The sequence below is a fragment of the Entelurus aequoreus genome, linkage group LG28 (genome assembly GCF_033978785.1).
Source record: "Entelurus aequoreus isolate RoL-2023_Sb linkage group LG28, RoL_Eaeq_v1.1, whole genome shotgun sequence".
Taxonomy (NCBI): domain Eukaryota; kingdom Metazoa; phylum Chordata; class Actinopteri; order Syngnathiformes; family Syngnathidae; genus Entelurus; species Entelurus aequoreus.
Window position 1 is genome coordinate 34,620,736 of NC_084758.1, and position 17,047 is coordinate 34,637,782.

The 17,047-nt window shown below is 38.1% G+C and overlaps 1 protein-coding gene across 4 annotated transcripts in view; it reads left to right on the forward strand.

Moving 5' to 3' along the window:
* The window catches only part of tbc1d2 (TBC1 domain family, member 2), a 33,382-nt gene that overhangs the window by 7,980 nt on the left and 8,355 nt on the right, over nt 1-17,047 (forward strand). For all 4 annotated transcript variants that reach the window (XM_062039961.1, XM_062039960.1, XM_062039962.1 and 1 more), the window contains exons 4-10: nt 7,581-7,710; nt 7,782-7,885; nt 12,099-12,241; nt 12,331-12,597; nt 13,927-14,028; nt 14,085-14,195; nt 14,255-14,424. In XM_062039961.1, coding sequence (XP_061895945.1) covers nt 7,581-7,710; nt 7,782-7,885; nt 12,099-12,241; nt 12,331-12,597; nt 13,927-14,028; nt 14,085-14,195; nt 14,255-14,424 — 1,027 coding nt within the window. The remainder of the gene's footprint in view (nt 1-7,580; nt 7,711-7,781; nt 7,886-12,098; nt 12,242-12,330; nt 12,598-13,926; nt 14,029-14,084; nt 14,196-14,254; nt 14,425-17,047) is intronic.

The following is a 17,047-nucleotide window of genomic DNA, read 5'->3' on the forward strand; positions in this document are numbered from 1 at the left end:
AATGTCTTCATCCTTTTAACATTGGGAACACTATAATAATTCTGTATATATAAAATCTACAATAGAACTTGTGAATTTGGACTAATTTCATGAAACACACATGAATTTATAAGACGATACGTATTATTTCATCATATTTATGTGCGCCCTCAAAATGTGTCCCCAGTCATAAGTACAACACAAAAGCTACAGACGATCAAAACATTTATTTTGACAATCAAGGCATGGACGTTACAGTCCACATTTAGTATAATATCACCAATTAGCAGTGTAAGTATGCAATGTCCAAACAGGAAGTGTTGCCTCTTTCTTAAAACGGCACATAGCTCCGCCCCTCTGAAGTCATGTGCGCTCTCCTGGCAGGGCATACAACAATGTGCTATTGCCACATCCAGTGGACACATTTAGAACAGCAGTTTCTTTCATTCAAAACATTTTCGCTCATTTTTATACTAAGCACACTCATCTGGCGGGCCGGATTAAACCTGCTCGGTGACACCCCTGATTTAAAGCCTTGTTTACTGACGTGTACCATTCATGTTTAAATAACAAATTAATATCGCCTCCAAATAGTGTTGTCCCCATACCAATATTTGATACTTTTCTAAATAAAGGGGACCACAAAAAACTTCAATATTGTCTTTATTGTAACAAAAAATGTTAGTGTACATGAAACATATGTTTATTATTGTTATTTAGTACTTAAATAAAATAGTGAACATACTAGACAACTTGTCTTTTAGTGGTAAGTAAACAAACAAAGACTCCTAATTAGTCTGCAGTAACATATTGTGTCATTTATACACCTATTTTGTACACATTATGAGGGACAAACTGTAAAAAAATGTATTATTCATGGACTTGTTCATTTACTGTTAATATCTGCTTATTTTCTCTTTTAACATGTTCTATCTACACTTCTGTTAAAATGTAATATTCACGTATTCTTCTCTTCTTTGATACTTGACATTAGTTTTGGATGATACCACACATTTAGGTATGGATCTGATACCAAGTAGTTACAGGATCATACATTGGTCATATTCAAAGTCCTCATGTGTCCAGGGATGTATTTACTAACTTTATAAACATAATATGATATATTTTTTTTTAAACTAAAGAAGATTTTGTGATGATAAAAATATCGATGGAATCATAGAAGTATCAACTAGGTATGCTATTGTACTTGGTATCATTACAGTGGATGTCAGGTGTAGATCCACCCATGGCGTTTATTTACATTTTGACGCCGGTGAGCTATTGTATCCTCCTACGGTGTGTAGTGAATCATGTTTAGCTATTCCTTGTCCTCCAGTGATAATGATATTTGTAAGAAACTTACTTGATGTCGATGTAGTCATAGTAGTATCGACTAGATACACTCTTGTACTTGGTATCATTACATTAGATCCACCCATGGTGTAATAATCACTTATTCTTCTCTTCTTTGATACTTTACATTAGTTTTGGATGATACCACACATTTAGGTATCAATCCGATACCAAGTAGTTACAGGATCATACATTGGTCATATTCAAAGTCCTCATGTGTCCAGGGACATATTTACTGATTTAATAAACATAATATGAATTTAAAAAGAAATATTGTATCCTCCTACGGTGTGTAGTGAAGCATGTTTAGCTATTCCTTGTCATCCAGTGATAATGATACTTGTAAGAAACATACTATTTGTCGCCGTGGAGACCAGGGTTAGTGATTTAGAAGTAGCTAAAACACTGTGGATGGATGTTAGCCATGTCTTAAAGCACCTCTTCCTGAGGGTGTTTCAGTGTTATAACTTCACCTTTATCTTGACTTTTTACGCCAAAATGCATCCATTCTCCCTTTTCTGTCTACACACTGTGTCTGCTTGTAAGTACTCTGTGTGTGTGCGCTGCCCAACATGCTCGTAAAAGCAGCAATGTCATGACGTGACTTTTTAGAGGCGGTATAGTACTGAATATGATTGATTCATATCGCAGTACCATACTAATACTGGTATACCGTACAACCCTGCCTCCAAACATGGCTTATCTTTGACTAGTGATAATGGCATGGGCCCTGAAAGAAACAAATGGTATTTAAGTTGACTGCAAGTAAGAATCTTATTGCCCAAGGTCCATGAAATAGTCCCTAAATGTGTCATGTCCTCACTGCGTGTTGAAGGGTGTAATTCTAGTCATGCAGGGACTTGTGCAGTCCTACAGATGTTTCACCATGAGTCACCGTGGTGAAACGTCATTTTCTCTTACCAAACTCTCCTTAGCGTTTGCTTTTTCTTGTGATAGTTCTGGGTGCCGGCATCACAGCACACAAGTGTAATAGTTCCCTCGCCTCCAAAGTAAAAGTAATTACATGAATTGAATTCAGTTGAATTTGCTGCTTACCTCCAAACAGCAGAATGTCTTTTCCAAAGAAAAACTCACTTTTAGATAGAAAACAGCAGGATGCAGTACAGCAGGTTTATGAAGTCATGTAATAATAATGTACAGCATTTACACTGCAAAAAGTCAGTGTTCAAAAACAAGACGAAAAAATACAAAAATGAGGGGTATTTTACTTGAACTAAGCAAAATTAGCTGCCAATAGAACAAGAAAATTTGGCTTCTCAAGACTTTCCAAAACAAGTCAAATTAGCTAACCTCAATGAACCCCAAAATACCTTCAAATAAGTATATTCTCACTAATAACAAGTGCACTTTTCTTGATAGAAAAAACAAATATGAGACCTTTTTTTCCTCAATATGTTGAGAAATATTCTTAAATGAAGTAAATGCTAGTGCCATTATCTTGACATAATTATATGCGCTTGGCATTACATTTCTTGAAACCAGCAAACTTATACTAAAAACTCATTTATTTTTCTTAATGGAAAGGCAACAAGGCAAGCGCTTGTTACTCTCGGGGTCTCCTAGCCGCGCAGGCAAATCATATGGTCTAAAAATGCATTTTTTCCATCAACAACATGACATCATCGCGCCAAGTGCGTGCTCTTTCAGTCATTAGTGCGCAAGGAATATATATATATATATATATATATATATATATATATATATATATATATATATATATATATATATATATATATATATATATATATATATATATATATATATATATATATATATATATATATATATATATATATATATTATTAGGGCTGCAACAACTAATCGATTAAAATCGATTATTAAAATACTTGCCGATTAATTTAGTCATCGATTCGTTGGATCTATGCTATGCGCATGCGCAGAGTTTTTTTAAAATTTATTTATTTATTTTTTATTACTTTTTTTTTTTTAAATAAACCTTTATTTATGAACTGCAACATGTACAAACAGCTGAGAAACAATAATCAAAATAAGTATGGTGCCAGTATGCTGGGTTTTTTTCAATAAAATACTGGATAGGATAGAAATGTAGTTTGTCTCTTTTGTCCGATTATTAATCGATTAATCGAAGTAATATTCGACAGATTAATCGATTATCAAATGAATCGTTAGTTGCAGCCCTAATATATATATATATTTTTTTTACAGCCCTGCCCCCGGCCCAATTTTTTTTAATTGTAATTTGGAAGAATTTATCTGAATGTGCATGAACTATTTCTGTTCAAAATTGTTAGAAATGTTAAATGTTTAAATATTAACTGTCAGTTTACTGTACTGTGCCAACTGTACTACTATATGAGTATGTGTTTTCTATTGTTTCATTGAAAATAAAACAGCAAAGTCCATTTGGCTGTCATCTGTTTTAATTATGAGACACAATTGTGTCAAAGTCATGATTTTATATTTTATGCTTGAAATAAGAAATTATTACTTTGAAAAAGTAGTTTTATACTAGTGAGTGTTGATGACACAGCTTTGCAACAGTTGATATTCTAGTTTCAAGCATGTTTTACATAAATTCTCAGCAACAAGCTGCAATATCTTACTGAGATCATTTAGGACCAAAACCCTTAAAACAAGTAAAACACTCTAACATAAAATCTGCTTAGTGAGAAGAATGATCTTATCAGACAGAAAACAAGCAAATATCACCCTTATTTGAGATATTCAATCTTACTTAGATTTCACTTTTTGCAGTGTACCTTCTACGCTGTCTGTTCAGCTGCTTCTCCATCAAACACACCATCAGCAGCTTCTCCACATTCCCATGGACACAGGTTTAGATATTATTTGAAGGTCCTGGGCTGGCACTATGAACTCATTCTGCTTCAACAAGTTAGCTGGCTACATGTTCAGTCATGTTTTTAATCTTCACACTTTCTTCCATCTCATGGGTGTGAAAACTCAACTTTTCATTTGATCTTTTGAGTAAGACACTGGATGTTTTGGTTGGTTCCCTGTGACATTCACTACGCCGACTACTGGTGGGGAGTTGAATTGTTGCTCCTAAGCTAAAACATACACTGCAAAAACTGAAATCTAAGTAAGATGAAATATCTCAAATAAGGGTGATATTTGCTTATTTTCTGTCTGATAAGATCATTCTTCTCACTAAGCAGATTTTATGTTAGAGTGTTTTACTTGTTTTAGTCCTAAAGGATCTCAGTAAGATATTACAGCTTGTTGCTGAGATTTGATGAGCTATATTGAGTAAAACATGCTTGAAACTAGAATATCAAGTGTTGCAAAGCTGTGTCATCAACACTCACAAGTATAAAACTACTTTTTTAAAGTAAACATTTCTTTATTTCAAGCATGAAAAAAAATCATGATTTTGACACAATTGTGTCTCATAATTAAAACAGATGACAGCCAAATGGACTTTGCGGTTTTATTTTCAATGAAGCAATAGAACATACGTACTCATATAGTAGTACAGTTGGCACAGTACAGTAAACTGACAGTTAATATTTAAACATGTGACATTTCTAACAATTTTGAACAGAAATAGTTCATGCACATTCAGATAAATTCTTCAAAATTACAATTTAAAAAAATGTGGCCGGGGGCCGGGATGTATGTATGCGCACTAATTGACTGAAAGACCACACACTTGGCGTGATGATATCATGTTATCCATGGAAAAATGCATTTTTAGACCATATGATTTGCCTGAGCGGCTAGGAGACCCCGAGAGTAACAAGCGCTTGCCTTGTTGCCTTTCCATTAAGAAAAATAAATGAGTTTTTAGTATAAGTTTGCTGGTTTCAAGAAATGTAATGCCGAGCGCATATCATTATGTCAAGATAATGGCACTAGCATTTACTTCATTTAAGAATATTTTTCAACATATTGAGCAAAAAGTTATCTTTTTTTTTTTTCTACCAGGAAAAGTGCACTTGTTATTAGTGGTTTTGGAAAGTCTTGACTAGCCAAATTTTCTTGTTCTATTGGCAGATAATTTTGCTTAGTTCAAATAAAATACCCCTAATTTTTTCTTTTTTTTTCTTGTTTTTGAACACTGACTTTTTGCAGTATAGCAATTAGCTTAGATCACAGGTGTCAAAGTCAAGGCCCGGGGGCCAGATGTGGCCCGCCCCTTCATTTTATTTGGTCCTGGAAATAATATGTATGTAACTTTTCTTACTAAATGTATTCTTTCTTTCTATTTTGGGAGAAAACAAATACATGTACTCCATGTTATCACAAATGATGTTCACTTAAAGGCCTACTGAAAGCCACTACTAGCGACCACGCAGTCTGATAGTTTCTATATCAATGATGAAATCTTTACATTGCAACACATGCCAATACGGCCGGGTTAGATTAGTAAAGTGCAGTTTTAAATTTAAATTTAAATATCCTGCTGAAAACGTCTCGGTATGATGACGTTTGCGCGTGACGTCACGGATTGTAGCGGACATTTTGGGACACCATTGTGGCCAGCTATTAAGTCGTCTGTTTTCATGGCAAAATTCCACAGTATTCTGGACATCTGTGTTGGTGAATCTTTTGCAATTTGTTTAATGAACAATGAAGACAGCAAAGAAGAAAGCTGTAGGTGGGAAGTGGTGTATTAGCGGCCGGCTGCAGCAACACAAACACAGCCGGTGTTTCATTGTTTACATTCCCGAAATATGACAGTCAAGCTTTACCATTGGCCTGTGGAGAACTGGGACAACAGAGACTCTTACCAGGAGGACTTTGAGTTGGATACGCGCTACCGTGAGTACGCAGCTGCGGCTTCCAAACATTTGATCGCTTGGCCGTCTGTGCGTGCCGCTATGTGCATGTCACATACGTAACTTTGGGGAAATATATGTGCTGTATGAACTTTGCGAAGGTGAACGGTACTTGGGCTGTGGGATTGAGTGTGTTGTGCGGGTGTTTGATTTGTATTGGCGGGTTATATGGACGGGAGGAGAGAGGTGTTTGTTATGCGGGATTAATTTGTGGCATATTAAATATAAGCCTGGTTGTGTTGTGGCTAATAGAGTATATATATGTCTTGTGTTTATTTACTGTTTTAGTCATTCCCAGCTGAATATCAGGTCCCACCCGCCTCTCACAGCATCTTCCCTACCTGAATCGCTTCCACTGCCCTCTAATCCTTCACTCTCACTTTCCTCATCCACAAATCTTTCATCCTCGCTCAAATTAATGGGATAATCGTCGCTTTCTCGGTCCGAATCTCTCTCGCTGCTGGTGTAAACAATGGGCAGATGTGAGGAGCCTTTCAACCTGTGACGTCACGCTACTTCCGCTACAGGCAAGGCTTTTTTTATCAGCGACCAAAAGTTGCGATCTTTATCGTCGATGTTCTCTACTAAATCCTTTCAGCAAAAATATGGCAATATCACGAAATGATCAAGTATGACACATAGAATGGATCTGCTATCCCCGTTTAAATAAGACAATCTCATTTCAGTATGCCTTTAAATATTGTCTAATTATATATCATCAAACATTTTAAATAGAAATAAATACTAAATAATAATGCTTTCAAAGCAAATTATCCATCAAATTGTGCAATGTAAAAGTAGCAATAGATTTCCTGGTCAAATTGTGACATTTACTGTTCTTTTTACAGCATTTTTCTTTCAATGAAAAAAAACATCACTTTTTTTTTTACTGTAATAAACTGTGGTGCAGTTTTGGCATTTACAGTAATACACCCAAAATATACACTTGTTGATTTGCGTTAATAAAAAACAAAAAACAAACGGGCAGCTCAGGTGCCAAAACTTTACTGCAAAATATTTTTTTTTACTTACAGTAAAAAAACAAATGTAAATTTTACAGGCAAATTCTGGCAACTGAGCTGCCTTTTTTTAATAACATTAGTATTGTCGTTAAATTTAGGGTAATATACACTACATTTACAGTAATATACACTACGTTTACAGTAATATACACTATATTGTGAGGTGAAAGTATTGCAACTTACCATATCCTTTGACATTTTAGTTGTTTAAAAATCTACTAATAAAATGCATTAAAAAAAATGGTAATAATAGTATTCACTGTTAGAAGCGGCCCTCTGGGGCCCAACATAACTTGCCATGTGGCCCTCAGTGAAAAGGACTTTGACACCTCGGGTTTACATAAAGCTTGTATGAGGAAAAGCTGGTAAGCTGGGACACTTCTAGACCGAGGTACTTACCAGAACCTTCATTGTGGCTCTACAGATTGTGCAGATGACTTCCTGCCCTTGCTGAAGACCCCCGTGGGTCTGGTGGGTGAGGAGGCCGCCAGCGTGGCCCCTCAAAGGACGCCGCTCGCCAACATGTCCATCAAGCATCCTTTCATCGAGATCCAGTGAGTCCATGTTCCCTTCTCAGGTCACAATGCTGAAGACCTTCTCCAAAACTCTATGTGCACCTTGGCAGGAACTCTGTGCACAGTCTACGTAAGAGGTCTTCTCAAGAGTGGACTCACAGTGTCTTTTACGTCCAAGACCCAGCCCTGGACCAAGTGGACTCTGCCGCTAACGGTACGTACCAGTACCCTCTCCAGTAATGTGGACAACCCACTCCAGTACCAACATTGCAGGAAATACAGATTGGCTAAAACTCCGAAATCTCCATTTACAAACCCCTCTATTTGCAAACTCTTCAATCTACAAACTTTTAGATTGCACCAAATATGCCTGTGTGTGTGTAAAGCATGTGTCAGTGTACCAACGCTTCATTGGTTCATTTTGTTGACATCACTTCCTGTGCAGTACAGGTAGTGTTGGGACTAACTGTACTTTGTAACGCCGTTACTTTCCGCGGTAAATGGTAATCTAACGCGTAATTTTTTATATTCAGTAACTCAGTTACCGTTACTACATGATGCGTTACTGCGTTATTTTACGTTATTCTTTATGTAGTATCGGCTAGAAACTGAGAGGATCTGAGTGTGTTTTATTGGAGAGCTGCAGAAAAGGCGACGGAGAAGAGGCGCGCTGCTCCGTGTGTGTGTGTTTGCAGGGGGTCGGGGGGTGTCTGTGTTTACTAACAAGACATGGTAGAGCCGAAGCCAAGTTTCTTAACATGGAGATATTCTCACCACTTTTCTTTTGTCGACCACAAGGAAAAGTACATTTTAGTTCAATGTAAGTTGTGTCTTGGATCAAAGATCCTATCCTAGCAATTCAAATCTGCTGAAACAGCTACAAAAGCAACATGCTTCGAAGAAGCTAGTACGTAGCACTTCACCTCCTAAGCAACAGCGGCTGGATTTTAACGAGGCACTGCGCACTGAAGGTACACACACTCTGTCAATTCTCTTATATACTCTTTCATTCTAGACTTCTAGAGTGTTTGATTATCACATCACTCTAAATGTATAGACTATAAAGTTCACAAACAAAGAGGGATGCTAGTGGGCCAGGCCAATTTTTCCTTATCTCTAAACTAAAACTGGGGAAATGTGTAGAGTGTTCTGGGCTTCAGACATGATTTTATTTCAGAAAAAAACGCCTGGTTAGGCTTTGTGTATGTAGTGGGTGCCTTCCTTGCTTTACAGCTATGTTGTTATTATGCTGTTTGTTACTTATGTATGTTATGTTGCAGCTATTTCAAATAGTTTTGTCAATTTGTTCTGGCCTGAAACAAATTGGCCCTTTGATATCTTAGTCTTTGTGTGTTGTATGTAGACCACATTGTTTGTGTGTTGTATGTAGAGCACATTGTTTGTGTGTTGTATGTAGAGCACATTGTGTGTTGTATGTAGAGCACATTGTTTGTGTGTTGTATGTAGAGCACATTGTTTGTGTGTTGTATGTAGAGCACATTGTTTGTGTGTTGTATGTAGACCACATTGTTTGTGTGTTGTATGTAGAGCACATTGCTTAGCAGAGTTCAGTGATGCAAATGCATGTCAAGTTGATCAACAGATTGTATTATTCTCCACTGCAATAACAGTACTGAAATGAAGGTTAACCACTGCAATAACAGTACTGAAATGAAGGTTAAAAGGGCATTATAGGGGGCCTTTAAAAATATATATATATATATGTAAGTAACTAAATAGTTACTTTTCACAGTAACGCATAACTTTTTGATGTAAGTAACTGAGTTAGTAATTGAGTTACTTCTGAAATAAAGTAACTAGTAACTGTAACTAGATACTGTTTTTCAGTAACTAACCCAACACTGAGTACAGGACATTTAGGAGAGGCAGAGCCCCTTAAGTCACTTCCTGTTTACTCAACACTTTTCCCTGCTTCTTTCTTACCATTCAACAAGTTTGGTCTATTTTCTTACTCAATGTGGTTCCAAAAAAGGCCACAAAGCAGCCTGGAAAGAAGGAGGGATGACTTGGCGTTAGAGAGGAGAGGGAACCCACACAAACCCGTCCCTTTGAATCAGAGCTGGGCAAATATTTGGACTCAGGGGCCACATTGAGAGAAAACAAGTGTCTGGGGGGGGGGGGGGGGGGGCAATGTGTATAAATTATATATACACATTTAGATGTACAGTATGTGTGTATAAATGATATATACACATTTAGATGTACAGTATGTGTGTATAAATGATATATACACATTTAGATGTACAGTATGTATGTATAAATGATATATACACATTTAGATGTACAGTATGTGTGTATAAATGATATATACACATTTAGATGTACAGTATGTGTGTATAAATGATGTATACACATTTAGATGTACAGTATGTGTGTATAAATGATATATACACATTTAGATGTACAGTATGTATGAATAAATGATATATACACATTTAGATGTACAGTATGTGTGTATAAATGATATATACACATTTAGATGTACAGTATGTGTGTATAAATGATATATACACATTTAGATGTACAGTATGTATGTATAAATGATATATACACATTTAGATGGACAGTATGTGTTTATAAATGATATATACACATTTTAGTTTAGTTTATTATTTCTTCGGTCAATGGTCAACAGAATAAACAAACAGTTTTACATAAACAAACAGTTGTACATTCATAAATTGAAAATGTTGCAGACCGAAAGGGTTTAGGCTAAGGATGTCCGATAATATCGGCCTGCCGATATTATCGGCCGATAAATGCGTTAAAATGTAATATCAGAAATTATCGGTATCGGTTTTTTTAATTATCTGTATCGTTTTTTTGTTTGTTTGTTTTTTTTAAAATTAAATCAACATAAAAAACACAAGATACACTTACAATTAGTGCACCAACCCAAAAAACCTCCCTCCCCCCATTTCTTCTTGTTATCAATATTCTGGTTCCTACATTATATATCAATATATATCAATACAGTCTGCAAGGGATACAGTCCGTAAGCACACATGATTGTGCGTGCTGCTGGTCCACTAATAGTACTAACCTTTAACAGTTAATTTTACTCATTTTCATTAATTACTAGTTTCTATGTAACTGTTTTTATATTGTTTTACTTTCTTTTTTATTCAAGAAAATGTTTTTAATTTAGTTATCTTATTTATTTTATTTTTTTTTAAAGTACCTTATCTTCACCATACATGGTTGTCCAAATTAGGCATAATAATGTGTTAATTACACGACTGCATATATCGGTTGATATCGGTATCGGTTGATATCGGTAATTAAAGAGTTGGACAATATCGGAATATCGGATATCGGCAAACAGCCATTATCGGACATCCCTAGTTTAGGCTGTAGTTGAACACTTATTGCGCCTAACCCTATAAACAATGTCAAATACAAGATGAGCTTCCAAAAATTATGAAATTTCCTTTTCACAACATATTATAAATACACATTGTACAAAACATAAATACTGTTCAATTATATACACAGTAAAGGCATGTGAAATATCCTTGTACACATGTTAAACCTTTGTACCAATTATATACTATATACAAACAATTACACTTTCATTATTATTTATATCCCACATTTAGTTTTAATTAACATTGATCATAGTATTAACTACTGTGTTGATTCAAGAGTGATATATTTTTTCAAGACATTGGTCTTAAAGTGTTTTTTAAATGTGTGAATGGAACTGGAACATTTGAAGGAATCATCCAAGCTGTTCCACAGATGAACCCCCCTGACAGAAACACATCTACTTTTTCAGCTCCTTCTTATGTTTGCTTTCTGAAAAACAGCTAAGCCTCTGAGGTCATAGGAACTCTCCCTGGGTTTGAAGCTCTCCTGCAGACACCCAGGCAGCATGTGCTTATGAGCTTTGTACGTCACAATAGCAGTGTTGAGGTCAACAAGATCGTGCGGTTTTTAATTGAATAAACAGAGCATTGGTATGGTCATGATAATCCGCTTAATTTACAATTCTAATCGCTTTCTTTTGAAGTAAGAACATAAGAGTTGATGTTTGATTTGTAATTGTTACCCCAGATTTCAACACAATAATTAAGATAAGGGAGTACGAAAGAATTATATAACATGTTAGGAGCCTTAAGAATTGACAGAGTGTGTGTACCTTCAGTGCTGAATGATGAGCAGAGGCAGAGTTTGGAGTGTTTTTTTAGCTCGCTTTCCATTTTTATGTACTCACTGTTCAGGAACTTGGAAAATGTTTTCCGTGCCATTTGCTGTTTGACGCCGGTATCATGTTAATTAGCTACCTGAAAGCGGGTGACTCCACTGTAGAAGTAGCCTGCATGTCTTCTAGCACACACGCTGCAAGTCTTCCACTGTATTTCCACTCAGAAGTTGACCAGGTTTGATTCTTCCTTACCTCCCAGTGGGACAGACAGTGCAGGACAGAAGAAGACACCCTCTACTGGACAGGAAGAAGAATTGTGAGACAGTCCAGATGTCATCAGATCAGATGTCCCGCCTCCAGCAAGACAAAGAAATTCTGATGGAGGAGGTGAAAGCCCAGAAGGTGATGACACAGGAAGCTGTGGTGTCAGACTGTGGTCCATCCCAGAGAAGCAGAACTTTGGAGGTGTGATGCAGACTTTGCTCTTGCAGGAGCTGGTGTGGCTTCTCCACAAAGCGTTGGAGGCGGCTCAGCTGGAAAAAGGAACATGTGCTGACTTTGTGGCGGCCGAGGATGAGCAAGAGCGATTGGAGCCGCCGCACCGCCGCCGCCAAACGGCCGACCTGCTGAGCCGCCTGGAAGAAGCCAAGATGGCGGCCGAGGCGACCAGGCGGAGCCTAGCTGAGCGAGACCTGCAGGTGTCCCAGCTGCAGGAGCAAATGAACATGCTGATTGAGAAGGCCAACGCCAAACAGGAGGTGACTCCACAACTTCCTATAACTTAGAGCAGACCTGGGCAAACTAAGGCCCGGGGGCCACATGCGGCCCGTTAAGCTTTTCAATCTGGCCCGCATGACATTCCCAAATATTTTTTTTTAGATCTTTAAGATGGAAACTGTAGCTGCCATTATGATGTGCAGTGGCTTGAACTGTACAACGTATTTCAATTGGTTGGAATCTGCGCTTTTGCATGATATTTTAGTGACTAGTGTTGCCCTGATACCAATATTATTTCGAAACTTTTCGATACTTTTCGGTACTTTTCGATACTTTTCTAAATAAAGGGGACCAGAAAAAATTGCATTATTGGCTTTATTTTAACAAAAAATCTTAGGGTGTGGCGGCATGGTACCGAATATGATTCAATAGTATCGCGGTACTATACTAATACCCGTATACCGTACAACCCTACTAGTTACTATGGTAATCTACGTCACAGCAGGTCAGACGAGGCACCAAGCAGTGTGGGAGCGTTTTCACAGAGTGTTTCCAGAGCGGCCAGCCTGAAATGTGGGTGTCAGGGACGGACGCGGAAGGAGATTTTTACAAGAAAGTTCTAAAGCTTAGTGGTATATCAGCTACGGTATATCAGATTGTAGATGTTTTTTGTTTTTTTACCCTTCACGTTCATATTTCGCTGTGTTTGTTGCATTTGGCTTGATTGTAAAATATGTCGATGGAGAGGGGGTGTGACGTTCATATGTTGTCAATATTCAGGGTTTTTCCTTCATAGAAAAAAATTAAATTCCATTCCGTTTTTAAGGCGATCTGTCATAATATTTTTAGCATTCAATCAGACTTTATTGTATTAGTCTTCCTAAAAATAGATATACTAGCCCCAAGACACATTTTTTTCTCTAAATTTGGCCCCCGAGTCAAAATAATTGCCCAGGCCTGACTTAGAGGCTCACACCTTTCCTGTCCTGATCCCTCATTTCCATTCAGGATCCCAACAAGTACCCATTTGCAATTCTTGTAAGGTTAATAACCGTGTATAGGCTATTTTCAACCTGTATTGAACTTTTTTAACTTGAATATAAATAAGTAATTATAAGTTAATTTCCACAGGAGTACACTTTCACAAAAGTCTTTAACATTCGGGGTGGGAATTTTTGGGTACTGATCGATCCAATTCCCTTCCGTTTACTGGGGCGGTGATTACATTCACAATCCATTTTTGATTCAACACCATTCTCAATTCAAACCCATTCTCACATTGTATTATTTGGTATGATAATTAGTTTGATATATCTATAAGACCTGATTCCCAACCCTAGTTGTGACTCATCCTGATCTGGTGTTGTCAGGTGATCCTCAAGCTCTCCAATCAAGTGGCCGCATGCACGTGCAACCCACTACGCTCCGCGGACTCCATCAGACAGCTGCAGCAACACGTGGAGAACCTGAAGGTCTGCTGAAGGTCAGTAAGGTGGAGTGGTCGGTGCTGAAAGTGTTTCTTCTTCAGGATGACATTGAGGCCTACAAGACTCAGAACAAGTTTCTAAACTCCGAGATATACCAGCTGACCAAATTGTGGCGGAAGAGCTCAGGGCAGGAGCGAAGTCTGATGGTGAAGGTAGGTTGGCGCAGGAACGTCAGGCCCAACTTTGCCCAACAGCTCCTGTTCCTGTGCAGTGTGCCCACCTGGAGGCACGTGACTGCCAGGCTGAGAGTCGCTACCTCGGAGGCCTGCAGAAGCTACAGGAGAACAGGAGTCTGGATCCGGACCAGCGGCAGACCATCCAAAAGATGATTGAGGACGCTCTGAAGGAGGAGACGAAGGATGTCCCACCCAACACAAACAGGTTCAAACATGTCTTTTTTTTTTTGTTGGACCCCATTTTGTAGGGGTGTAACGGTACGTGTGTTTGTATTGAACCGTTTCGGTACGGGGGTTTCGGTTCGGTTCGGAGGTGTTCCGAACGAGTTTCCACACGAACATATTAAGTAGCCGCCTCCGCTTCCTTCTGCCTCTGTTTCTGTCAGTCCTCTACACAGCACCCAGCATTGTCCCACCCACACAACCATCTGATTGCTTACAAACAGAGCGGTAACAGCCAATCAGCAGTGCGTATTCAGAGCGGTAACAGCCAATCAGCAGTGCGTATTCAGAGCGGTAACAGCCAATCAGCAGTGCGTATTCAGAGCGGTAACAGCCAATCAGCAGTGCGTATTCAGAGCGGTAACAGCCAATCAGCAGTGCGTATTCAGAGCGCATGTAGTCAGTGCTTAGCGTTTAGCAGGTAAGCATCAGGCAGCGGACTCTCCCCAAATGATAATAAACACCTCCCAGTCAACTACTAGTAACATCACTATGAGCCCGTTGACCTTCTAGAAATATAAAAGGCAGCTCAGCTCGCTCGCAGTCCTGGCTTTAGGTGAAGGCTAATTCGCTTTTAGCGTAACGTTAGCTCATTTTGCGGTGTGTGTGTGTGTTACGGACAGCAAAGCCCTGTCTGTCTGTTATTTCACTTTACCTTTTTCTGTGTTGATTGAGCTGTGTTGAAGCAGCAAAAAAGGACATTATGTTAAATGAAGAGTTTCTGTCTCTGATAGTTGAGATAATAATGTAAGTGCATCATAAAGCCTACATGAACTCCATGGTGTTCAGGGATGAATAGTCTCTCCTGTAAGGCTGCAGCTAACGATTATTTTTCTATCGATTAATCTATAGATTATTTTTTCGATTAATCGGTTAATCTATAGATTATTTTTTTCGATTAATCTATAGATTATTTTTTCCATTTGCCGATTATTTTTTTATTCAAAATGAAGATGAAAAAATAAATGTAGGCCCGTTTTTTCAAAAGGCATGGCTTTTATTTACAAAAAAAAAGAAGTATGGCCACTCAGTCAACATTGACAACAACATGACTAAATATTCTGTAACAATGTAAACATTTAAAACTTTTAACATTTAACAAAATTAAAAGTAGCTTATTTGCTTTTTAATGTGCAAATATAAAAGTCAACATCCAGTGCAAATCTTAATATTCTGCAATAGTATAAGCATTTCAAAAGTAAAAGTATTGCTTATTTTGCTTTAAAATGTGCAAAAATAAAGATAAACATCCAATACAAAAAAGTGCAAAACGAAATATTCTGTAACAACAGTGTAAACATTTCAACAAAAGTGAAAGTATTGCTTATTTGCTAAAATGTGCAAAAATAAAGATAAACATCCAATACAAAAAAGTGCCAATCTAAATATTCTGGAGTACTGTAAACATTAAATATTGCTTTTAAAATGTGCAAAATAAACATCCAGTCCAACACAGTACACAATAACCAATTCTACTCATTCCAGTGAGTGTCTAACAGTTGTAATGAAGAAAGGTTAGCATGTGTACATGTTTGGTTCTTTTCTTGTTTATAATATTCCCAGCAGCTGAAAATAGGCGCTCAGAAGGGGTCGATGTGGCTGGAACTGAGAGCTAATTAGCCTTCACCTCAAGCCAGGATTTCGAGCGAGCTGAGCTGCAGTTTAAGTTTCTAGAAGGTCAACGGGCTCATAGTGATGTTAGTAGTAGTTGACTGGGAGGTGTTTATTATCATTTGGGGAGAGTCCGCTGCCTGATGCTCACCTGCTAAACACCTATCTGCTCCACCCTGAAGCGCTGACTACATGCGCTCTGAATACGCACTGCTGATTGGCTGATAATGCTTCGTGTGTACCAATCAGATGGTTGTGTGGGTGGGACAATGCTGCGTGTGTACCAATCAGATGGTTGTGTGGGTGGGACAATGCTGCGTGTGTACCAATCAGATGGTTGTGTGGGTGGGACAATGCTGCGTGCTGAGACAGAGGCAGACGGAGCAAAGCAGCTTGTTAAGACTTTAGGTTAGAAACTCGTTCGGTACACCCCCGTACCGAACCGAAAGCCCCGTACCGAAACGGTTCAATACAAAACACGTACCGTTACACCCCTAGCAGATACAAATCGCACATTCATGTTTTTGTGTAATGATGACAACGTATGCTCGCGCGGACGATTGACTAGTTGATGGTTTTCTTTTCAAATGTTCGTTCATAGCCGTTGTGCTGCTATGATAGGCCATTTCCGCTCGACACAGTGTGCATACAACAACATTATTAGGCCGTTTATTGAAGTACTCCCACACTTTTGGCATGCTTTCCCCCCCTCGCTCGCACCGCTCGCATCGTCTTCTTTGATCGTCTGCTTTGCGCTTCGCCATGACGGTAGTGTGACGTCATTATGCGACGCGTCGACGCACAAAAACGGCGTCGACGTATTTACGTAACCGATGACGTCGACTACGTCGACGCGTCGTTTCAGCCTTACTCTCCTGTACTATTTTTTCAGCTATAGTTACATGAATCATTAGTAATGCAGCAGCCTAGTTTTGAATGGCAGGGTCCCTGCTGTCACATGTTGATACAAATATAACATTTACATAATAAATCAA